A 21817-nucleotide genomic window follows, 5' to 3' on the forward strand; every position below is an offset into this window, starting at 1 on the left:
CACTCAGTTTACAATAGACCCATCATGCATGTCTGAAAGTTGAACACCCACCTGATGAAGGGAAGGATTTCCCGAAATATTGCAACACTGATATGCTCCCTGACTACCTGATGCAAGTAAGAACATAAATGTAAAATATTATAAAAAGTAGACCAAGACACCACAAGAAAATGATACTAACCATAACATATTTAACTTATCAATTGAGGAGAGAAAATTATTCTTGACTGAACTTAGCATTGGCGACATGAAGGAGATTTAATGAAAAATACAAATGTCATATAGAGATCAAGTGTAAGCCCCAGGAAGGAAGGGGGCCTCTTTGATTTTTGAGAACTTCCACTGAAGTAAAAGCATATATCCATCCATAGCCCTCGAGCCCCTGGGGGGGAGGGGCATAGGCCATCTACAATTTTGTAGATGCTTTTGTAGCGAGGAGTTCTTTTTACGGGGTGAGGATGCTGGCTCCACACCCAACCTTCCCAGAAGGTACATACAGCGCCTAATCTTCCTAAATGGTCACCCATCTGGTACTGGCCAGGCTCAATATTGTTTAACTTCGGTGATCTGGCGAGAACCGGTGTATCAACGTGATTGTGCCGTACCAAAAGCATATATAAGGTTGTCATATTCTTTCACATGTGGCTTAAACAGTCTATTATCTAGGAAGTTAACTTGTCTAATATCTGTAGTTATAGTGCAGGCGACACTCAAAATACAATTGTGAATTACTTCAGACTTCTACCCAGTCATGGCTGATGAAACGGAATGGATTAAATAAAGGGTTCCGTTCAAAATTCTGTGCAGATTCCAAAGTTTGACAAGATACACCTGAAGAAAGTCGAAGGTTACATCAATATTTCCAAGAATCCAAATACAGTAGAACCCTGAGATACGATGGCCCTAGGATACGTTTTTTCAGGTTATGATGTGGAATACAATGTTTTTCCGGCACCTGGTTACGATATTTTCCTCACGTTATGGTGTTATTTATAATGTTATTTGATTACATATGCATATAATTGCGTATTATATACTGTACTGTATTTTGTTACTAATTTTTAATGCCGTACCCTATGGTTCTGCTGTAATACAAATATTCTATGCTTATCTCAAAAATTCAGAAATGTTACTAAATTTATTTTAATTATTTCTTTCCTATTAGCGTTGATTATATCTAGATTAAGTTTTTTTTTTTTTTTTTTTTTTGTGAGGTTCTGGTTAGCTGATTTTTTTTTTTTATCTTGTTTTTAAAGTTTGTAAAAGTTCATTGTTGGTTGTCACTAAGATGATTTTTGGAATTTTCTTATGTTGATCAATTTGTTTTCCAAATTCTTCAATGTTGTTTTTATGCTTTTCTAAATTAAATTGTCAGGTTTGTTACTCAAGAAATAAATGTACATTTTGGCATGATAAATTCAGGTGAAAACATTATTACGTGTTGACAAGTCGTCGAAATTTGTAAAACTTCAAAAAAAAATAATTAAGTAGAAAAATAATTACAAGTAAAAATAGAATTTGTGTTTTTGTATCATTTGGATTCATCGGTCTACTGTTCTCGTTTTTTTGCAATGTTTTGGTCGATGTGGCCTCCGATCTTCTTCAGGCATATTTTGTCAAACTCTGGATTTTGGACGAAATTTCAAACGGAACCCTTTATTTACTTCAATCTTTCACAAAAAACACTTGTCTAGCTGAAACCACTGTCAATATTTTTCCCCAATCTTCATCTGTGCCTAAATGAAAACGTAAATTCCATGAACAAAGCTTCTTTCTTAGAACTGCACGCCTGTGGAACTCTCTTCCGTTTGCCTGTTTCCCACCTGATTACAACTGGGATGTCTTCAAGTCCAACATAAACAAATTCCTCATGAACCGTCCGCTTAAGTAAGACACTTTATCAGATCTCCATTACTAGCGATTACTACGATATTGTCCCATTGATTACTGTACATGCAACAACCCTTATCCTCGAGTGGTCTCCGAGCCTTGATAAGTGGTGACTTCCTTGTAAAAAAAAAAAAAAAAAAAAAAAAAGTTAGAGAGGAGAGTTTGGAAGGAGTTTGTAATAAAAATGTTGGGCATTGGATTCTTTAATCTGAATCCGATTATTATTGAAAGATTTTCAAATCAAGAGTCAGATATTTTGAAATTCTAGAAGTCTGATCTTTTCCTTTCTAATTCTGTAATGCTGATTTCCAACGCATTCGTCTTATCACTTCCTCCATCTTTATGATTAATCGCAAAATATATTCCATTTTCTGAGTTTGGAAATTTATTATTCTATATGAATATCTGTAGATGTTAGAGTGTATGTTAAAGGCATTTGCGTATATACACGCATATCAGCGCAATCTATCAGGATAATGGTATGATTACATTAACACACCGGTTCTCATTAGATCACTGAAGTTAAGCAACATCGAGCCTGGCTAGTACCAAATGGGTGACCATTTTGGAATTCTAGGCGCTGTATGTGCTCTCCGCTTATCTTTGCATTGTTTCCACTACTTTCCATTGGTATTTAATAACGCCAACTCAGGAGAGGTGTGGTTAGAGATTGTACAACTCTTGCCACAAAAATTCCATGTAAGGCACCCTTACAGTGGATATCTATAGTCTGCAAAATTTATTGTATATATTTGCAAACCTCTTCCCTCTGAGAAGAATTGCATTCTTCAAAACTCCATGGAATAAGGTTTTTCATTTTTATTTGTTTTTCTTGTTGAATAACACTGGTTTACGAAGAAATTTAGGCAAGCACAAAAATGCCCGTTTTTACCTAATTTGGAGGTGTTGAATTCAAATTTGAAATCCGTTTTTTCTCATCATCTCTAGTTTTTTAGATGTGCATTTTGCATATATGGTACATAAAGGCGCATATGAATTCTGGGTTAATTTTAATATTGTGAGAATTATGTCTTATTTTTTTAGTTATTATGTACTGGGCTCCACACATCTGTTGTAAACCCTACTACAATAGACTAACTGTATGGTTTAATGGCAAAGGAAAGGGGTTTTCAACTTTGCAGTCCCAATCGTTTGGAGAGAGCAGTGAAACCATACAGATGATTGTTATTTGTGTTTAACTGGTTTCAATGCATCTTCTAGAAAAGATGAAATATCCCAACGTTCGATCTGCTATGAGACCCGTTCTCCATTCAGATGATCTTCCTGCACCCACACATCCAGTAAATAAGGATCTTCTATCCTCATCAGATGGAGAAATGTTTTCAAGGGAGAATTCTGCCGAGTCAATATCTTTGGAAGATATTGAGTCACACTGAATCACGCAAGAAGACCTGAATGATCTTGCTCGTAATTTGTATCTGTCAAAACAGTCTTAAACAGTGGAACCTAGTCCAGGAAGATGTAAGAATCACCAGTTTCAGGAATTGGAACAAAGATTTTGCTTCTTTTTTCGACATGGAAAACAAGTTGTGCACAAACATACCTGACTTGTTTACGTCCCTTGGTTTGCCACATAATCCTTCAGATTGGCATCTTTTCATAGACTCTTCCAAGTGAAGTTTCAATAATAATAAATATCCCAGCATTCCCATTGCACACTCTGTCCATTTAAATGAATCCTATGACAATATGGAGCTTCTTTTAGGAGCTGTTAAGTACAGCAAATACCAATGGAGTCTGTGTGGGGACTTCAAGGTCATTGGTCTTCTTATGGGTATGCAAGCAGACCTCACAAAGTACCGTTGTTTTCTCTGTCTCTGGAATAGTCGAGCTGTATCCCAGCATTACAAGCAGAAAGACTAGGAGTCTGAAATCACTACTATACAGGGTGAACAGAAAGTCCTTGGACCATTTTTAGTTTTAAAATTAAATATTGTTAAAATCACTTTTTCTCTTTTCGAATAAAGTAAGTATTTAGTCTAACTATTGATCTAATTATTTTCAACAAAAATATTAAAATAATTTTGTTTAAACTTTCAGAAAAATGAGCAAACGAGAGGCCATAATTCAACTTCATTGCGCGGGAAAGACAAACTCAGAGATTATTAAGCTCTTGAAAGTGGCTAAATCCACCGTGTACCATGTTGTGAACAGATTTAAGGAACTTGGTACATCTGAAGACCGTCCTAGGAGTGGAAGACCTCGCACTGCTCGAACAAAGAGGTGATTAAAGCTGTCCGAGAGAGGGTAAGGAGGAACCCGAAGAGATCTGCAAGACAAATGGCTAAGGACATGAATGTGAGCGTGACCTTGATGAGAACCATCGTAAAAAACGATCTCCAGTTGTCCCCCTACAAGATGAGAAAGAGACAGTACCTCACACCTGCCCAAAAGCACAAGAGACTTGAAAGAGCAAAGCTTCTTCTTGGAGAACTGAAGGCTGGCACGGCAGAGCGAGAGATCGTTTTTTTTTATGAAAAACTCTTCACAATTGAAGCGACTGTTAACAATCAGAACGTCAAAGTTTGCGCAAAGTCTTCAGCAGACATTGATGACTCCGTGAGAATAGTTTTCCGCCGACAAAAGCCGTCTTCCCTCATGGTGTGGGCTGCAGTCTGCTAATCTTGGAAGTCGCCTCTGATTTTCGTGGAGCAGGGGGTTAACATCAACACAGATCGCTACATTAACGATATTTTGGTTCCAGCATTTGAAGAGATGAAGAAACACTTCAAAGATCAGCCTTTCACCTTCCAACAAGATGGAGCACCATCCCACACCTCCAGAAAAACTCAGGACTGGTGCCAACGTCATTTTCCAAGATTCTGGAGTAAGGAGATGTGGCCTCCTGCATCGCCTGATTTGAATCCCATGGATTTTTCTGTGTGGTCTTTGTTGGAGGCAAAGGTATGTTCTGTTGCTTATCCAAGTGTTGATGCTTTGAAGACATCTCTTCTGAGTGAATGGGCTAAAATACCTCAAGAAACGCTGCGTGCCTCGGTTGGTAACTTCAGACAGAGAATTGCACGTCTAATCGAAAGGAAGGGACATCACATTCAAATAAATAATTTGAATTTATTCTTGGTTTCCTAACTTATAATTTTCATTCATGTTTAATTTATATTTTTGTAATTTTCTATTAATAAACCACTTTTGAATTGGTCCAAGGACTTTCTGTTCACCCTGTATATTGGGCACAATATAATAATCAATAGAGAATTGGCTCTATAATAATAAATACAAAATCTGCATGAATTAAAATATATTTAAGCATATTTTACGACGAAGTAATGCTGGGCGGCCTGCTAGTATATGTACAATGTCTCCTTAAATGAGTTTATGTTGATGGCTTGAAATGAAATAGACATAAGCACAATGTCTAAAGCCTATGCATAATACATTAGGTGATTTATTTTTCAGCTTGTCAGCGACAATTTATGTCTCACTTTGATTGAAAATCGTTTTTTTCATTAGTTCAAGACATAAAATGATGATAGTAATAAAAATATCCTCCTCCCTGAGTTGAAACGAATGTCCCATTGGTTTGGATAAGCTATAAGCTTCTAGGACTAATCTTCACTCCAAACCTGAAGTGAAAGACTCTCATCAAATCCATTACTAAAACAGCAGGAAAAAATTGTTGGAGGTTTCTGCTGTTCCTAAAAGTACCTTACTCCTAATGCAAGAGCCAGCTAGATCCTAAGATGGAGTTGCCACATCTGGGGAGGTGCCACCTAGAGTACTCTTTCCTGCCTTGGCAAAGTATACAATCGACTTTGAAATCTAGTGAAGAATGATCACATCTCTTTCCAGTAGTCTTCCTTTTTACAGAAGAGACATTGCTACCTCTTCTCTATTTTATTATTTTTTATAGTTAAACTATTCTGCACTTTCAACTATCAATGTCCAGGATTAAATCTGACACACTGCTGTCAAAGTTTGCTATTCCAAAATCCAAATGAGTTCAGTCTCTGAAAAACAAGTTTTTTATTTAAACCACCAACATCTCTTTTGCATATGATCGGTGAGAATTTGTGTTTTTGAGATCACTGAGCATAAAATTAATTAGGCGTCACCATTTTTTTTTTTTTTCATTTTCTGTCATTCAGCAGCTGAACCTTACAAAACTTGCAGACAGAAAGCTTTTTTGAAGCAAGTAATTGTTGTACTCATTTCCTGGTAAGTACTCGACTGAGCCCCAATTTATTTCGTCTTTGTAATATATTCACAGAAAAAACTTGGCTAATATCAACCACTGTAAAGAATTTTCCTTTTTTTTTTTCTAAAAAAGAAATGGATACCATGAATAAAGTTTCTTTCTGAGAACTTCCCATCCATAGAACACAATACTTCCCATTGTAATTAAAAAGTAGTAAAAATCTGACTTTGTACAACATGCCGTCCGTTTCAGGAAAGGGATAAAGAAAAAAAAATGACTGCTCCTGCTATTTATGAACTGTTGACCACGTAAGATAACGAGAGTTGGGGGAAATATGCAAATGAGATGCAGTCGGTTTTTAAAATAAAAAGCCTGTGTGTCTCTTTGGCAGAAGTAAGTTCTGACAGATGTGTGCTGGGGTTTGATACGGAGAATTGCAAGGAGAACATAACGGTTGGAAATTCTTTCTTTGGACTTTACTTTCTAATAATACCAACATATTTAACTGCACCCATTGAGTACGACATGGTTGTTGTTTAAGTACAATGCAAACAAATTCTTGTTAAACTCCCCTCTTGAATTAAATTCTGACAATTTAAGCTACTGTCTCCAATCCTCTCAAAGATGTTGTTAATTGTCGATTGACAATCTCGTTAATCCTTATATTCAGGTGGGTTGTTGGGCCTCGATGACTCCGTAGTATAAATAATAAATGGAAAAAAGTGAAAAATCAATCATCAGATGGGAACTAATTCGAAATAACTTGTCACAAGGTCATCTTCCTCATAACTTGGATTGAAGAGGCTGAACCTTTACAAGGCTATTGCTGAAACATACCTGCAAATATGTAGTCAAAATGTTTGGATAAATGGAAATTTATCTTAATTACACACAGATAAAATATTGGAATAAAACCAACTTATTTTCATGTGTTGGGTGGATAAACAAATAATCTTAGTTTAATATTTCTATAATTCTTTTGTTTCCTGAAATTATCTCACTTGTCAGACATTTTGGGGCTGGAATTATCTGCCCTTGACAGATCATATCATATAACAGCAAAGAAAATTCAAAATGACCATCGCTACCAAAATCAGTTTCACAGCAGACAATTAATTCCTCCCTATTTATAGTAATTCGTTCTGTTATAAAATTGTTAAAAAATCATTTATTATTGTTGATTTACACAGAATCGTTTTCATCCATTTATTTCTTCATATTTGTGTCTTACCATTCACACAACTTCATAACAGAATCACTCTCCCATGAAAGAGGCAATGTTATATCATTGTCATTTTTGTGAAATAAGTATTATACTAAGAACAAAAACAGTTTGGTTGTTCATAAATAAGTTTTCAGGCTGAAATTCAAACAATGTTTTAAAGATGAATAAAGATGAACAGAACCAAAAGGAACCCAAAAATGCTGAGTTTTTATTATTTCCAGTAACATCATCATCATCATCATTATAATCATCATCATAATAATATACAGACAATTACAGACATTAAAAAAAAAAAATATGAGGAGCCACGATATTCTGAGATGTTACTTTGAGAATACGAGCAGAAAAATTTACATTATTTATAGACGGACATATATCCACATTTCGGTTGGTAATGACACAGCAATGTTTTGGACCTTTGCAGGAAAGTTGATTAATGGGGGAAGGGGTGAATTTGGTCACCGAGACAAGTTTGGACAAAAAAAAAAAAGTGAATGCGAAATAATTTGTTTTTTTATTATCTTATGTTTTTTATTTGTTTTTTTTTTTTTGGACGGCAATTGACAGCAGCGAACAGTTTTTGGCAAAAGACGATTAAAGACTTAATTCCAGGAATTGAGTCTTACTTATAGCACTTTTTCGTTTAGTAAATTTATTTATTTTGGAAAAGAGATCCGTATCTGTAATTTCCATATTTATTATGAATGGAGATTTAGTTTACAAATCGCCCCAGACAATGAATGAAGCCACTCTATGTAAGGAGCTAAAAAAAAAAAAAGAAAAAAAAAAAACTACTGCAAAATCAGAAACTAATCAACAAGTGTTAGATGGATAAATTCTCCCCCCCCCTCCAAAAAAAACAACAGCAATTCTTTCTCCTTTGTCAGAAAATTTAACTCATAGAATGTGAAGACTAAAGGACAAAATAAGAGAAGCAAGAGGGTTCCTTTCTCATTTGACAAAGCTACGTTTTTTGGAAAGGGAGCTGTACCTGGGTACACAAATTTGGTTAAAAAGCAATATTTAGTGTGTTTTGATTTGTTTAGGCTAACAACACATCACTCCAACAGTTATTTAATGCCAAAACACAATAGATATTGTATACATTTCATTCATAGGCAATCGATTGTATTAACTATATTTCTATTTATCTGCATCAACGTTGATATTTATGTTTTAGCTGACACGGCGTGGCTATATGAAAGCCACGCCTCCAGCCATCGGCCTCATTTTTTAAAAAAAATTTTTAAATAGAAATCGCTCCAGACAAAGTATGAAACCACTTGATGCAAGAGCTAAAAAAAAAAAAAAAGAACAGTAATACAAGGTCAAAAACTTGTCAACAATAAGTGTTAGATGGAATAGATTCTAACCAAGAACACAGCAATTCTTCCCTCTTTGTCAGAAACATTTTTTTTTTTTTTTTTTTTTTACAAAGGATTCGCCACTTATCAAAGCTCGGAGGCCACTTGAGGATAAGTGTAAACGAGTGTACAGTCGTCAGTGAATGAGAAAATGTAGTAATCGTTAGTAGTGGAAATTTGGATTACTTAAGAGGAAGCTCAAGAACTTGTCCATGCTGGATTTGAAGATGACCAGTTGGAAAGCAGGAAAACGGAAAGAGTTCTACAGGCATATAGTTCTAAGAAAGAAACTTTATTCATGGCATCTACTTTTAGGCACAGATAAAGAGTGGGAGAAATTATTGATAGCGGTTTCAACTTGGCGAGTGTTTTTCATGAAAGTCAGGTCAAGAGGGACCATAGACTGGAGCTCAGACGAGCACTTGCCATGAAAATAACGCTAAAGTAGAATGTGAGAAATTGAAGTGAGAGTTACGCAGCTGCTGAAAGTAAACGCAAGATGTACTTTCTACTCTCCTTAAATTAAAACGTGGAGGTCAGTTATATATGCTGATGTGTTAATGGTATTTGAATATGATTCTTGTTAATTATTTGAGTAATGTAATGTTTCTTAGATATTTATATTTGAACCAACAATTTTTTTTTTAACTTGATCCTTTTATTTTATATTAAGATTTTTAGCAAGTTTTTTTTTGTTGTTTTAAAGAACATCAGGATATTGCTTTCATTTAATTTGGAAAAAAAAAAGTGCTTAATAGTAATTGATAAAAAAATAAAAACGTTAAAGTCCTATAGACAAAAGAAACACACACACACACACACACACACACACACACAAGGTTAAAATCACGATTTTAGAGTTAGTTCCTCTGTTTGTTTTATGACGGATTAACTTGGGTCCCCTTTCAAATTTAGTAAATTTCCCAGTGGTAAACTCAACTTATACAAGTCCAAAATCAGTAATATTCAGATTTATGGAAAAGGAAATGCTTCTGAATTGCTAGCAGTAAAGACTGTTTCTGTGGATGGCTTATATAAATTGATATTGCTGGCTTGCACTGTAATATCTTTCCAATGAAGATTTAGTATCTGTGTAAAGCCCAAACTATTACTCTTCTAATGTTTAATTCAGAGATAATGTAATATATATTCTGTTGTCATGATATGTTCCCAGGCATTACCTCCTTAGCAATCAGAAAGCATATCTGTATATAAGTTGTTTCCCCTGCCATTTTGGTATATATATATATATATATATATATATATATATATATATGTAATGTTGAGGACGTTTCCTAGTCTTAAGTTCACCATAAAACAAATGCTTAGGCAGCCTCACATCCTCCAATCGAACGACATGACCTAGCACAGCCGATTCCTCATCACCATTGCTTCGATGCTCAAATACTCAGCTTCCCATGTCAGGTGTCAGCAACTGCTATTTCACATTTAGAATTCACTTGAAGCATTTCTGATGAAATCTCTCGAGTTGTTTCAAGTGCAGACGTTGTGTTGTCCGACATTCAGATGAGTAAAGTAAATCAGAAAGAACACAGGTCGAGTAAACACTAATCTTGGTTTTGACAGAGATGCCACGATCAAACCGCAGCTGCTTTTCTAGTGTTCCAAATGCCGTGCTGGCCCTCTGGATGTGAAGACGTATCTCCGCATCCAGAGAGGCTCGCCATGAGCAGAGGGGACAAAAAAAAAAAAAAATGGAGGCAAAAGTGAAACAAGTTTCAACACACAACTTTGTTTGTCATATGTGTGGCAGACTGTCAAAGTCAAATGCTGGCCTGAAAAGTCATCTTCGGACCCACGGACATGCTTTGAGTGTTGCTGACGATTAATCTGAAACTATGATGAAGTTGGTGAGGAGCATAGGGATGGCTAACATTTGTAAAGACGAAGCAATTGCTATATATATATATATATATATATATATATATATATATGTGTATATGTATGTGTATATATGTGTATATATGTGTATATATATATATATGTATATGTATGTGTATATATGTGTATATATATATGTATGTGTATATATGTGTATATATATATGTATGTGTATATATGTGTATATATATATGTATGTGTATATATGTGTATATATATATGTATGTGTATATATGTGTATATATATATGTATGTGTATATATGTGTATATATATATGTATGTGTATATATGTGTATATATATATGTATGTGTATATATGTGTATATATATATGTATGTGTATATATGTGTATATATATATGTATGTGTATATATGTGTATATATATATATATATATGTATATATCTGCAACAAAACTTAAATTGGGCTGCTGACCTATTTGCATGTCTACAAGCAGACATTGCAATCTTGTGTAATCAATTTATTTTTTGGGCATAAATGATTCCCAAAAGCTTTCTTTTAAACATATTTTGTGTGCGTATGTTTGTGTGTTGAGAAATGAGTTTGGATAGACCAATAAAATCTCCTACAACCTTCCACACAGTTCCCCTTTCCCTTGCCAATTCAAGGTATTAAAACTAAAACTAAATAAAAAAAAAAAAAAAAAAGCCTTTTGCCAAAACTGTCACTAACTTTAGTGACCAGTAACATATATACAAAGGTTGACAACTTTTTTTTTTTTTTAAATCATTTTTGCTTTTTTAAAGAATTGACAATAATATTTTTTCACAGGATAGGGGGTGGAGGTTATAGACATTAAAAAATAAATCAGTGTGGCTAAATTCATTTTTTATTTCAACTGTTGAACCTTTAGTGTTTCTTCGCAATCACTCCACCATGAAAAAAGGAAAACAAACTTAAAAAAAAAACCAAAAAAACAAAAAAACTAGTCTTTTGCATTATTACAATATCTGACGATAACATACAAGAGTCTTTCCGAAAGTAAAGCCTCCTATTTTTTTAACTCTAAAAGTTGAAGAACTACAAAGACAGGAGTGGTATCATTAAAATGAGCAACCTTTTGTGTCAATGCTATTCTCAATGCCCTTTTGCCAGGAATTCAATGACACATCTCTGCTTCTGACGCACGTCCACGACAGGTGTTGTTTATTAGAGTTTCACACTGCCAACATCTGCAACAAAGAGATGAAAATTTGACTGTACCCCTTAGTGAGGCATGGTTCGATGTGGACCTGAGGGATGCTTCTGACACTACCTAACGATGGGGTCCTGGATATGACCTTAAACTATATCCGATGGTGAGGCTCCAGCTTGCGGGCTTTGGGGAGTGTGGAGCCACCCCTTAATTGCCACTGCTCTCAGGTCCACTCTGACCCGGAGTGGTAGTACCTGTTAGGGTCTCAACTATGGGTTAAATAGAAATCGACTTGGAAAAAAAACAACAAAGATATTCTATTAAAAATTGTTCTTCAAAATCACTGGATTTGGCATTAAATAACCTGAAAATGGTTGATATGTCATAAAACAACCAACCAATCACCCTAACGATGGATCTTAAGATGTCGTGAAATGCTATGATAATAATTAAGATTAAGCCTTTTTTTTCTCATAAAAACTAAATTTGCATATATGATTATTGTAGTTGGTTGGTTATTTTTGTTTTACGGCATATCAACCCTTTTTAGGTTATTTAATGCCGAATCCAGTTATTTTGAAGAAAATTTTTTTAATAGAATATGTTTTTTTTGTTTTTTTTCAAGTCCATTTCTATTCAACCCATAGTTGGAACCCTAACAGGTACTACCACTCCGGGTTAGAGTGGACCTGGGAGCAATGGCAATTAAAGAGTGGCTCTACATTCTTCGAAGCACGAAAGCTGGGGCCTCACCATCGGATATAGTTTAAGGTCATATCTAGGACCATGATTATTGTATGCTCAATTTTATTATGGAATAAATGTTTAAATTTGATAAAAATGTATGTATTAAACTGTGTTGCTGAACAGACGGTTGACCATCTTTTAGTATTAGTTGCTTTCTTACTAAGCCATTCGAATACAACAACCCAACACATAGTGAAGATTAGGTCGCATGTAATATAACACTCCATTATGTTAACTACTTATAATTACATTATTGTGACTTTTTAACTGTTATTTTTTTTTTTTCATCTCCAGCAAGCGCATTTCACTAGCTTGTCTGATTTCACATGCAATCAAAACTGAGAAAAAAATAAACACAAAACTCTGACTGTCATACTAATCAAATATCAGTTTCCAACACTCAATCTGACATAATCATGTTGACACACCGGTTCTCGTTAGATCACCAAAGTTAAGCAACATTGAGTCTGGTCAGTACCAGATGGGTGATCAATTTGGGAATTCCAAGTGCTGTATGTAGGAGGACGTCGATACCTCCTAACATCGTCATCTTCTCTAACAGGGATATATATGCGACTGGGGACCGCTTGAGAATTTCATACTCCCAGGGAACTTCCTCCTCTGGAGGATACTGATTAAACTCACATAGGGTTAGTGCCGTTTTCATTTCAATCCGACAGACCAGGGGATAATGTGGCAGTTTCAGGCCTCTTCAGTTGGAGACCTGGTCCAGTCCTAGAAGCTGTATCTTCCCAAGCATTACCATCTCTCTTTGAAGATGGTGCTGGTTTATTACCAATTGGTCTGTTCATAGCTATTTTGGGGAGGTAATGGTGGTTAATGACACAAACATATGACCTGGGTGTTCCAAGTTCTAATCCAGTTCATGCCATAAAAATCATCTTCATGCGGTCCCTTCTGTATCTGATGTCTTTTTAGAAAGAATTCTGATTAGAAAAATATCGAGGAAACCAATGCCAACAATAGAATATAATGATAACGGCTATTTTTGCAGAACCAGAATGTGTTTTCAGGAATGCTCTCTTTTTCTATGCACCTCATCTTTTTTTGTGCCCCATCTTTTGTTGATGTTTCTCAAATCTTGGTAAAAAGTCAAATTGTGAAGCGTAAGCGATAGCAAATGGGCAGAACGAGTTAGTTTTTAATATTTTTTAATTGGCACAGTTTGTTACAGATATAAATAACGTAGCAACAACTGTAATGCTTTTTTTTTTGATGCACTGATATTCTCCAAATTTATAATTATTAAACTTTAAAAATTGACCTATTCAAAAGAAAATGTTTTGGTTTTTTTTTTCATGGTGGGTGACTAAAGTGGCACCAAACCTTGTTTTTCTTCCGGCGATGACATAAACTTTTTTAACCTGAGATATTTTCTAACAAGAAGCAAAGTTTAAAAAAAAAAAATAATCAAGCCATTTACAGAAAGAAAAAAAATTTGTTTATGAAGTGATTATTGGAATAATTGTACTCAAAAAGAATGTTGTGACACCTCCACCCTTCATTAAATTCTTTCTTTTTAAATACTCAAGCAGATTATAATAAAAAAACAAACATTTTTGTTCAGCTTTTAGCAGGAAGTTCAGTTTTCTATGTAAGTTTAAATAATTGTGCTATTTATTTATTTTTTAAAATTTTTTGCACCTCCCTCCCCAAATCCTATTAATCTCTTTTCAGAATAAGAGATGGAAGAAGGGGGTATTAAACTGACACAGCAAATTGAACTTTCTCATCAAAATTGAATAAAATTATATTTTTATACATGTGTATATATATATATATATATATATATATATATATATATATATATATATATATATGTGTGTGTGTGTGTGTGTATGGATTTGGTATTCAATCAAAACAGCAATCCAAAGATTTAAAACCCAAACAAAAAAATGTTTTTGATAATCAGAATATTTGGCGCTGTAACCAATACTAATTGAAAGAATATTTAAAAAAAAAAAAATTAATAACAGATTTATAGAGTTGGTGTAGATTGCCTTGTACATGTTTAGTAGAATATACTTTTTTTTTTTCAAACTACAAAACTGCTTCAAGTAAATTTTTATTTTGTTTTTATATTTTTGTTTCTTAAAAAACTTTTTATGCAGAAAAAAAACATAGTTTTTTTTTTTTTTTTTTTTTCAGTCTGCAATAAATTTCAAGATGTACACATTCAAAACAAGACTCCACAACAAAATTCTCACTTTATTAAATTTTACAGAATTTTTTTTATATATAAATATATACACAGAATGTTTTTATGGGGAGAGTTTATTGTGTGAGGATATTATTATGGTAGAAATATTAGAGTTTGGGGGAAGTGGGTAGTAAAATGTCAACTTCAACATTTTTTTTTTTAAAAACCTTGTTTTCATTAATCAGATTTAATTACTTCTTGTCGGGCACAAGATATCAATTGATTGACGGTGTCTATTTCATTTTGTGGTAAAATTAAAAACAAATAAAAAGAAATAAAGACGAGTGTGAGTCAGAAAAATGTTTGGCCAGGATTAAGATATTAAATACTTGACATTAAACAATGGCAACACTCTTGGAATATTTATAAATATCAGAAAAGAATACATCTGTAAAATCCCCCCTCCCTCAAGATGGACAAATTCCAAAATAGTGTTATTATCATAGAGGCCACTGAAAAAAAGAAAAAGAAAAGAAAACCCCACAAAGTAAAAAAAAACAAAAAAAAAAAAACATGTAAAGAGACATTGCTGATAAAATATTATGAAAGAAAGAGATATATATATATATATATATATATATATATATATATATATATAGAGAGAGAGAGAGATAGATAGATAGATAGATAGATATAGATCTCATTGGTTATTATTCCAAAACCATAAGATGTATTTAATTCACACTCGTAAGCTTATATATATATATATATAAGCTTACGAGTGTGAATATAATACATCTTATATATATATATATATATATATATATACACACACACTAGCTGGACACCCAACATTGCTCAGTCGTACAATACGTTTAAACATGATATTTTAATTTATGCAGATTGCGTATGTAATATTATAGAATCAATCCTCTATTGAATATTATACATTATGATGAATAACTTGCCCGGTGGACAAATTTTCAACAAAATAAAAAAAAATAAATAAATAATAATGATAATGTCGTTTATCAAATTCCGTCTGTGTTTGTTTACAATATCATGTCAGCTGATATTTGGGCTTGACGATGAATACCGTAGAAAAGTCACTTCTAATTAATGTTTATTTTTAAAATATGCAAACAAAAAAATGATTTGCAGCAACTTTAAATGATACCTCATCTTTTAACTTTTAATTGAATTCATTAATAAGAAAAAATTAAAAGAAAATAGTGAGGTACACCCGGGCTTGAGCATGGGATCATTCGATGTGTAGTCGAATGTTCTACCACTGAGGTATATATCGCCATATCTGTTTTTCATTTTCATTTTTTTTGTTTTTAAAGAAACGATTTGCTGAGATTTTATTATCTCTCTTGGCCGGTGTGACGTAAATATTCCCCTGTAAAAATTCTATTTTATCTATAAGAAAGAAAGACTATTTTAGGATCGGATTTTTTCGATTTTCAATACTTATGAGTTGAATTTCTGTACAAAACATATCTAAGAACGCTATTAGACAGATAAATTACCTTTGTATGAAATTTGCATAAACTCAACCATTTTGGAACCTATGTAAAAGGAACTCACACACACACACACAAAATTGTATAAAAGTCACTGTGTGTGTGTGTATATATATATATATATATATATACACACACCACTCAACCACTTCATTTAATTTCAATGAGTTTTTTTTAAATTCATTGAATTACAATTTAATTTATTTGCTCTATCTTGCATATCGAGCAATTCCTGTTTAGATGGGATAACTTATAGAATATTACTGCCAGTAATATTTTGTAAACCTACAATCTCACGTTTCCATAACAACTGATTGTTAAATAAAAACTATTCTGAAGTATATATATATATATATATATATATATATATATATATATAAATATTAGTTTAAGATGGCTGTCTTTATGCAAACAGACTTTAGGTACTTATAAGGAATGAATATCTAAAGGATTTCAATACTTAATCAATTCTAAGTTCCAGAAATGGCCAAAGCAGTTTATGATTTAAAAGCAACATTTCCATTTTTTTTTTTTAAGGAGAAAAACTTTGCCTATTTAGTGTCACTGTCATCTTTTTTTTTTTTTTTTTCCCACAAATTTCAAAGTGTAAACTATTTCAACCATTTTAATGACTGATTCATGATTCTCTGTTAGCAGTGAATTCTAATTTCTCCTCCTTTTTCATTTTATTTTCTTCCATAATGTATCAATAGCATCTCTTTGCACAGAAACTTTATTTTTACGTTGACTTGGTCAATTTGTTTTGGATGCATTTTTCTCTGATGAGACCAGTTAAAAAATATACATATATAAAAAAAAAAAAACTGTTACCATGGTTTAATGTCATGTTAAAATGTTCTGCCTATAAATGCACTAATATACGAGTGAAGAAGAAAAAGATCCAAGACCACATATCACATTTGGCTTCTGCTGAAAATGCCTAACAGCATTTGTAAAAAATAAAATAAAATAAAATTTAAATTCACTTTTTCTCTGCTGAAAAAAAAAAAAAAAAGGAGGGGGATTTAAATAAATGCCCCCCCCCCACTTATTTCATTTATAAAGTCACAAATTGAAATATGCTTCCTTTTTGAAATTTTTTCTCAAACTATGCTAGAAAAGTCTTCCAGAGGGTGTGAAAATGCCTAAGAGGTGCAGTGCTTATATTATTAAATTAACCTTATTTTTCTTGGATTTCTATCTGATGGAGTCAGTGTATGTGTGTGGAGGGAGTCAGGGATACACCTTAAGTGCCCACACTACTCGCTGTGTTACCTAGAATAGATATCCCATAAGTCATAATGATTATTTTAAGAATTTAACTTGCATATACATCTAACCGACGTGCACCTTATTTGCACGTGCTGGTTTTGTTAAAAATTTATTACATGATATAACTTGCATATAGAACTTTTCTGTGTGTGGTGATTATGATGAAAAACAAAAAACGCAAAGAATAAGTCCTTTTGCTGATAAAAATTATCACTGCAATTTGCATTCTATTACTTGTTTATACATGCTCTGGAATTAAAAATTAATATCTATTGAGCTTAAAACCTGAAGTTGTGGGAGGTTAGGCTTATTTTATTTTAAGATGGATTTTTAAATTTTTGGATTTTATGTATTTCTAATTTTAGTTTCATCAGATAATTATCAACTTATGAGGAAAGAATTAAAAAAATATCTTTTTAAATGCATTTAGACTAGGCAGGTCTATTACGTGGATCGCAATATGCATCTGCATCATCTGCCTGGTTAAGAGAGTGGGTTTTGTTTCCTGTAGTACACAAGTCACTATAATTTCATTCTCAGTCGTTCTTGATGGAAGAATCAATATATATATATATTGGGAAATATATTTATTCAATTATATTTCACCTTTTATTTATACCAATCCTTCAATTTATAAAGCTCGATGTAACTACAGAGCATATACAAATAAATGATAAAAGATCTATATTCCAAATTTCAAGATGTTGACCATTGTGCATTTCAACACATTTAAAGAAATAAGTGGTAAGATGGTCAACATCTTGAAATTTGCAATATAGACTTTTGTCGTTTATATATTTCTGTGGAAATAGATTTTATTTCCTTATAATATATACCAATCCTTGTTTAGGAAGCTCAATGTAATTACAAAGCAATATAGTGAATAAATGACAAAAAACTATATTCCAAAGTTCATGATGTTGACCATCTTATAATTTATTCCTTTAATTCAGTAGACATTTACAATTCTTGACAGACCTGTTTCGTAGTGCAAAACCAATCACTTAATTATTATATCAATCAGTGAATCTATTATGCCCTTAACTCATCAGAAGAAATAGCAACAATCAATCCATCAAAAGGAAATAAAGTGCGTTTTGACACCATGGTTTTAATCATTTTGAGAAATATATATATATATATATATTATATATATAAAATGCAAAATGTGTGTGCACATCTTATGTATGTCCGGCAAAGACATTTTTTGCCGAGCTTCTCGGGTGGGGGTTACTATTTGTTAGAATTTTTTATACACCGTCTAAATCATAATATGTAGGATTTGCAAACACTCGTCGCGTCTAGATTTATTTACATCGACTTTTACAAAATTCTTGCTATTTCGGTTCCTCTCGTGTTGATTCGGCTTTTGCGTATAAAAGTGAAACTAATCTGAAGCGACACAACTTACCCGGCTTTCGTGCCGGGAACGTCCAGAAAGTAATCAGCTTTCAATCAATGTGGGGGAAACCCCTTATATCAGACAATTGCTATTCATTGTGACACTTCCCTTTTTATAGTAGCGGGTGCCCCCCCCCAACATCTTGGGGAAATAAAACCCAAAAAACTATCCCGCAGTGAAAGCTAACTGCGGTATTTCTATTTGACCTCATTGAATTCAAATTCACGCACCTGTCAATTTGTGTAAACAAACCCCCAAAAAACTGCCTTGTAGTAAAAGTTAACTATGTGATTTCTATGGCGTGATATTTGACCTCATTTTTCAATGGTTAAATAAATTCAAATGTTTTTCTGTTACTCTCCCTTGCTGGCCGAACGGGTAACCATGTCAGTTTTTTTTTTTTTCTTTTTTTTTTCCACACTTTATTTTCCACCTTCGCCTCAAGGCTCCTGGTTCGATCCTACCTACCAAAATGTTTGTTGTTGTTGTTAACCCCCTTCCTCCCAACACACACACACACCTACAAACACCCGGGCAACGCTGGGTACCCCCCCCCACCGCTAGTCTATTATAAAAAGGAGAGTTGTGTGTTTGTGCCCAGTTAAAAAGTGAAACATTTCAAGACTCACCCATAAAGCTGATTTTTTTTTTTTTTTTTTTTTTTTTCAGCATTGACTCTGACAAAATATAGTCACATTTGTTTTTTTTATTATTATATGTATTGTTTTGGGGATCACCAAAAACTTGACTGCAACTACCACCCTCTAGTTGCCAGAGAAAACAAAAGAGGGAGGAGGGGATAAAGAGAAATCGGTTAAAAAAAAATGCTACACACACTTTGTAACTCTTCTATTCTGTTGCTTATGGCACGATTCAACTATGTTTGTGTATGTATATATGTGTGTGTGTGTGAGTGATTGGTCATTATGTGATAGGTCATAAGAAAAAAAAAGTTTCTTCCTCGTCTTAAATGCTAAATGATTTGAAAAAAAATCATTTTTCCTTATTCTTTTGAGATTATTTTCCTTCCTTAAAGTTAATTAAAAATAGTTCCTAAAAAAAAAGAAAAAAAAAAAGAAAGATTTTCAGCAAAAAAGCAAGAGGACCGTGTATACAATAAGCACCCTCCGAATGATATACTTAAAAAAAAAAAAGGTCACTTTTGGTTATCATGCACACTTTTTAAAAACAAATGTCCGGTTGATTTGTAAACAAAGCCACATGCAAATGATCTGTAGAGATTTTACACTTAGTTAATTTTTTTTATTCTGCGAAAGCCATTGTATTATATTATATTTTTGAAATGAAAAAAAAATACAATTTACAATTCACAAACTATGGATTAAATAAAAACTGTATTTTAAAAATTCATTAACAAAATATAAAAAAGGGATTTTTGGGTTATGCTTTTTTTGTTCTTGTCCAGAATTCCCTCTATATTAAAAAATAAAGAAAAATTTGCATGATGTATGTACCCATAATAAAACGAAAATCTTATTTAAAAAATCACGTAAATTGATCTTATTTAAATTTTTTTTTTTTTTTTTTTTTACAAAGGAGTAACCACTTATCAAGGCCAAGAGGCCAAGGGTTTTGGTAAATTAGATTATTAAGGGGATGGCTCATCAAGATATTGTAATCAGTTGGAAAACGGAATAGTTCCACAGGCACGCAGTTCTAAGAAAGTAGCTTTGTTTATGGAATCTATGTTTAGGCTTAGGCACAGATAAAGAGTGGAGGAAATTATTGATAGTGGTTTCAGATAGACGAGTGGTTTTGTGAAAGTCAGGCCAGGGGGAAGAGGGACCATAGATTGGAGCTCAGATTAGCACTTGCCATGAAAATAACGATAAAGCAGAGACAGGCTTGTAACGTCTCTTCTGTAGAAAGAGGTTGCAGGGATAAGAAAAGGGCATCCGACTAGGCTACGAAGTCTATTTTGAACTCTATCAAATAAGGAAATCAAATTCATTGAGTATCCATTAACTATTTTATCCATAATTTTGAAGAGAAAAATGTCAAGAAACAAAGGGAGATAACTCAATAATAATAATAATAATAATACTTACTAGATTTATGTTGCAATGCCTACGAATTCCCATTAATTGTTTATAAATGACTTTCTTCATAAAAATAAAATTACTTTATCAATTTATGCGATTTTTGGGGACATATTTTTTATTTCATCATGAGTATATACATCATACAGATTTGTCTTTTTTTAATACGGAGGGAAATTTTGGACAAGACTACTTTTTTTTTTTTTTCTAAAAATGGGAATTTTGCATTTAACTTATAAAAGTGGCATTGTTCTTTAACTCCCCCTTCCCTCCCCCCCAAAAAGTTGCAAAAACAAAATCGACTTTTTTTTTTCATATTTTATTCTGAGGGTGCTTCTTTGTATAAAATAAAAAAAACATAAAAGGAAAAAAAAAAAAGGGGGGGAAAAAATGCTGTTTCACATTTGTTTTATGGAAAATCTTCTTTGCTTCTTTTGTATCCAAAAAAGTGGATATCCATTTAGTGAAATTTCTGTTGATTTACTGGAGCCGAGATGAAGAGAACCACAAGAGTTGGGTCCAAAGATTTGTAGAAACCAAGTTCAATATATCAATTAGTCCCTTGGGAGTGGAGCACCTGCTGGCAACACAGGTTATTCGCCCCCTCCCCCAACACTCTCCGCCAACAAAAATGGACATAAGTCACTCACACAGTGAGGATGGAAAGGTAAATGAAATATCACTTCTCTGTCTCTCCATGGATGATTGCATTATTCACAGGCCAATTTGCTGTCAAAACTACTAAGGGCGATACCGAAAGCTTGAAGGGCACAGCAAGGATATTGAAAATCCATCGTAAAAACATCTTCAGCCACCCGTCCAAATTGCATCACAATATAATCGACTGGAAAACAAAAAAAAACATAGTAAGCATTTATTTTAAGCTAAATCAAATTTGTCCTGCAAAATAAACAAATGGAAATTTGAGAAATTCA

At 33.1% G+C, this 21817-nt stretch overlaps 1 protein-coding gene and 1 long non-coding RNA gene across 11 annotated transcripts in view; one reads left to right on the plus strand and one right to left on the minus strand.

Annotated features, from left to right (window-relative positions):
* The first annotated feature begins 6041 nt into the window (after positions 1–6041).
* LOC145241347 (uncharacterized) overlaps positions 6042–21817 on the plus strand; it is a 29566-nt gene continuing 13790 nt past the window's right edge. Inside the window, exon 1 of the long non-coding RNA XR_013862539.1 lies at positions 6042–6087. This is a non-coding gene — a long non-coding RNA (uncharacterized LOC145241347). The remainder of the gene's footprint in view (positions 6088–21817) is intronic.
* LOC145241346 (tubby protein homolog) overlaps positions 7481–21817 on the minus strand; it is a 480960-nt gene continuing 466623 nt past the window's right edge. For all 10 annotated transcript variants that reach the window (XM_080104210.1, XM_080104207.1, XM_080104202.1 and 7 more), the window contains one exon: positions 7481–21726. In XM_080104210.1, coding sequence (XP_079960336.1) covers positions 21593–21726 — 134 coding nt within the window. In that variant the 3' untranslated portion in view covers positions 7481–21592. The remainder of the gene's footprint in view (positions 21727–21817) is intronic.

Source organism: Euprymna scolopes, chromosome 20 (genome assembly GCF_053919585.1).
Source record: "Euprymna scolopes isolate OS-2025 chromosome 20, ASM5391958v1, whole genome shotgun sequence".
Lineage (NCBI taxonomy): Eukaryota > Metazoa > Mollusca > Cephalopoda > Sepiida > Sepiolidae > Euprymna > Euprymna scolopes.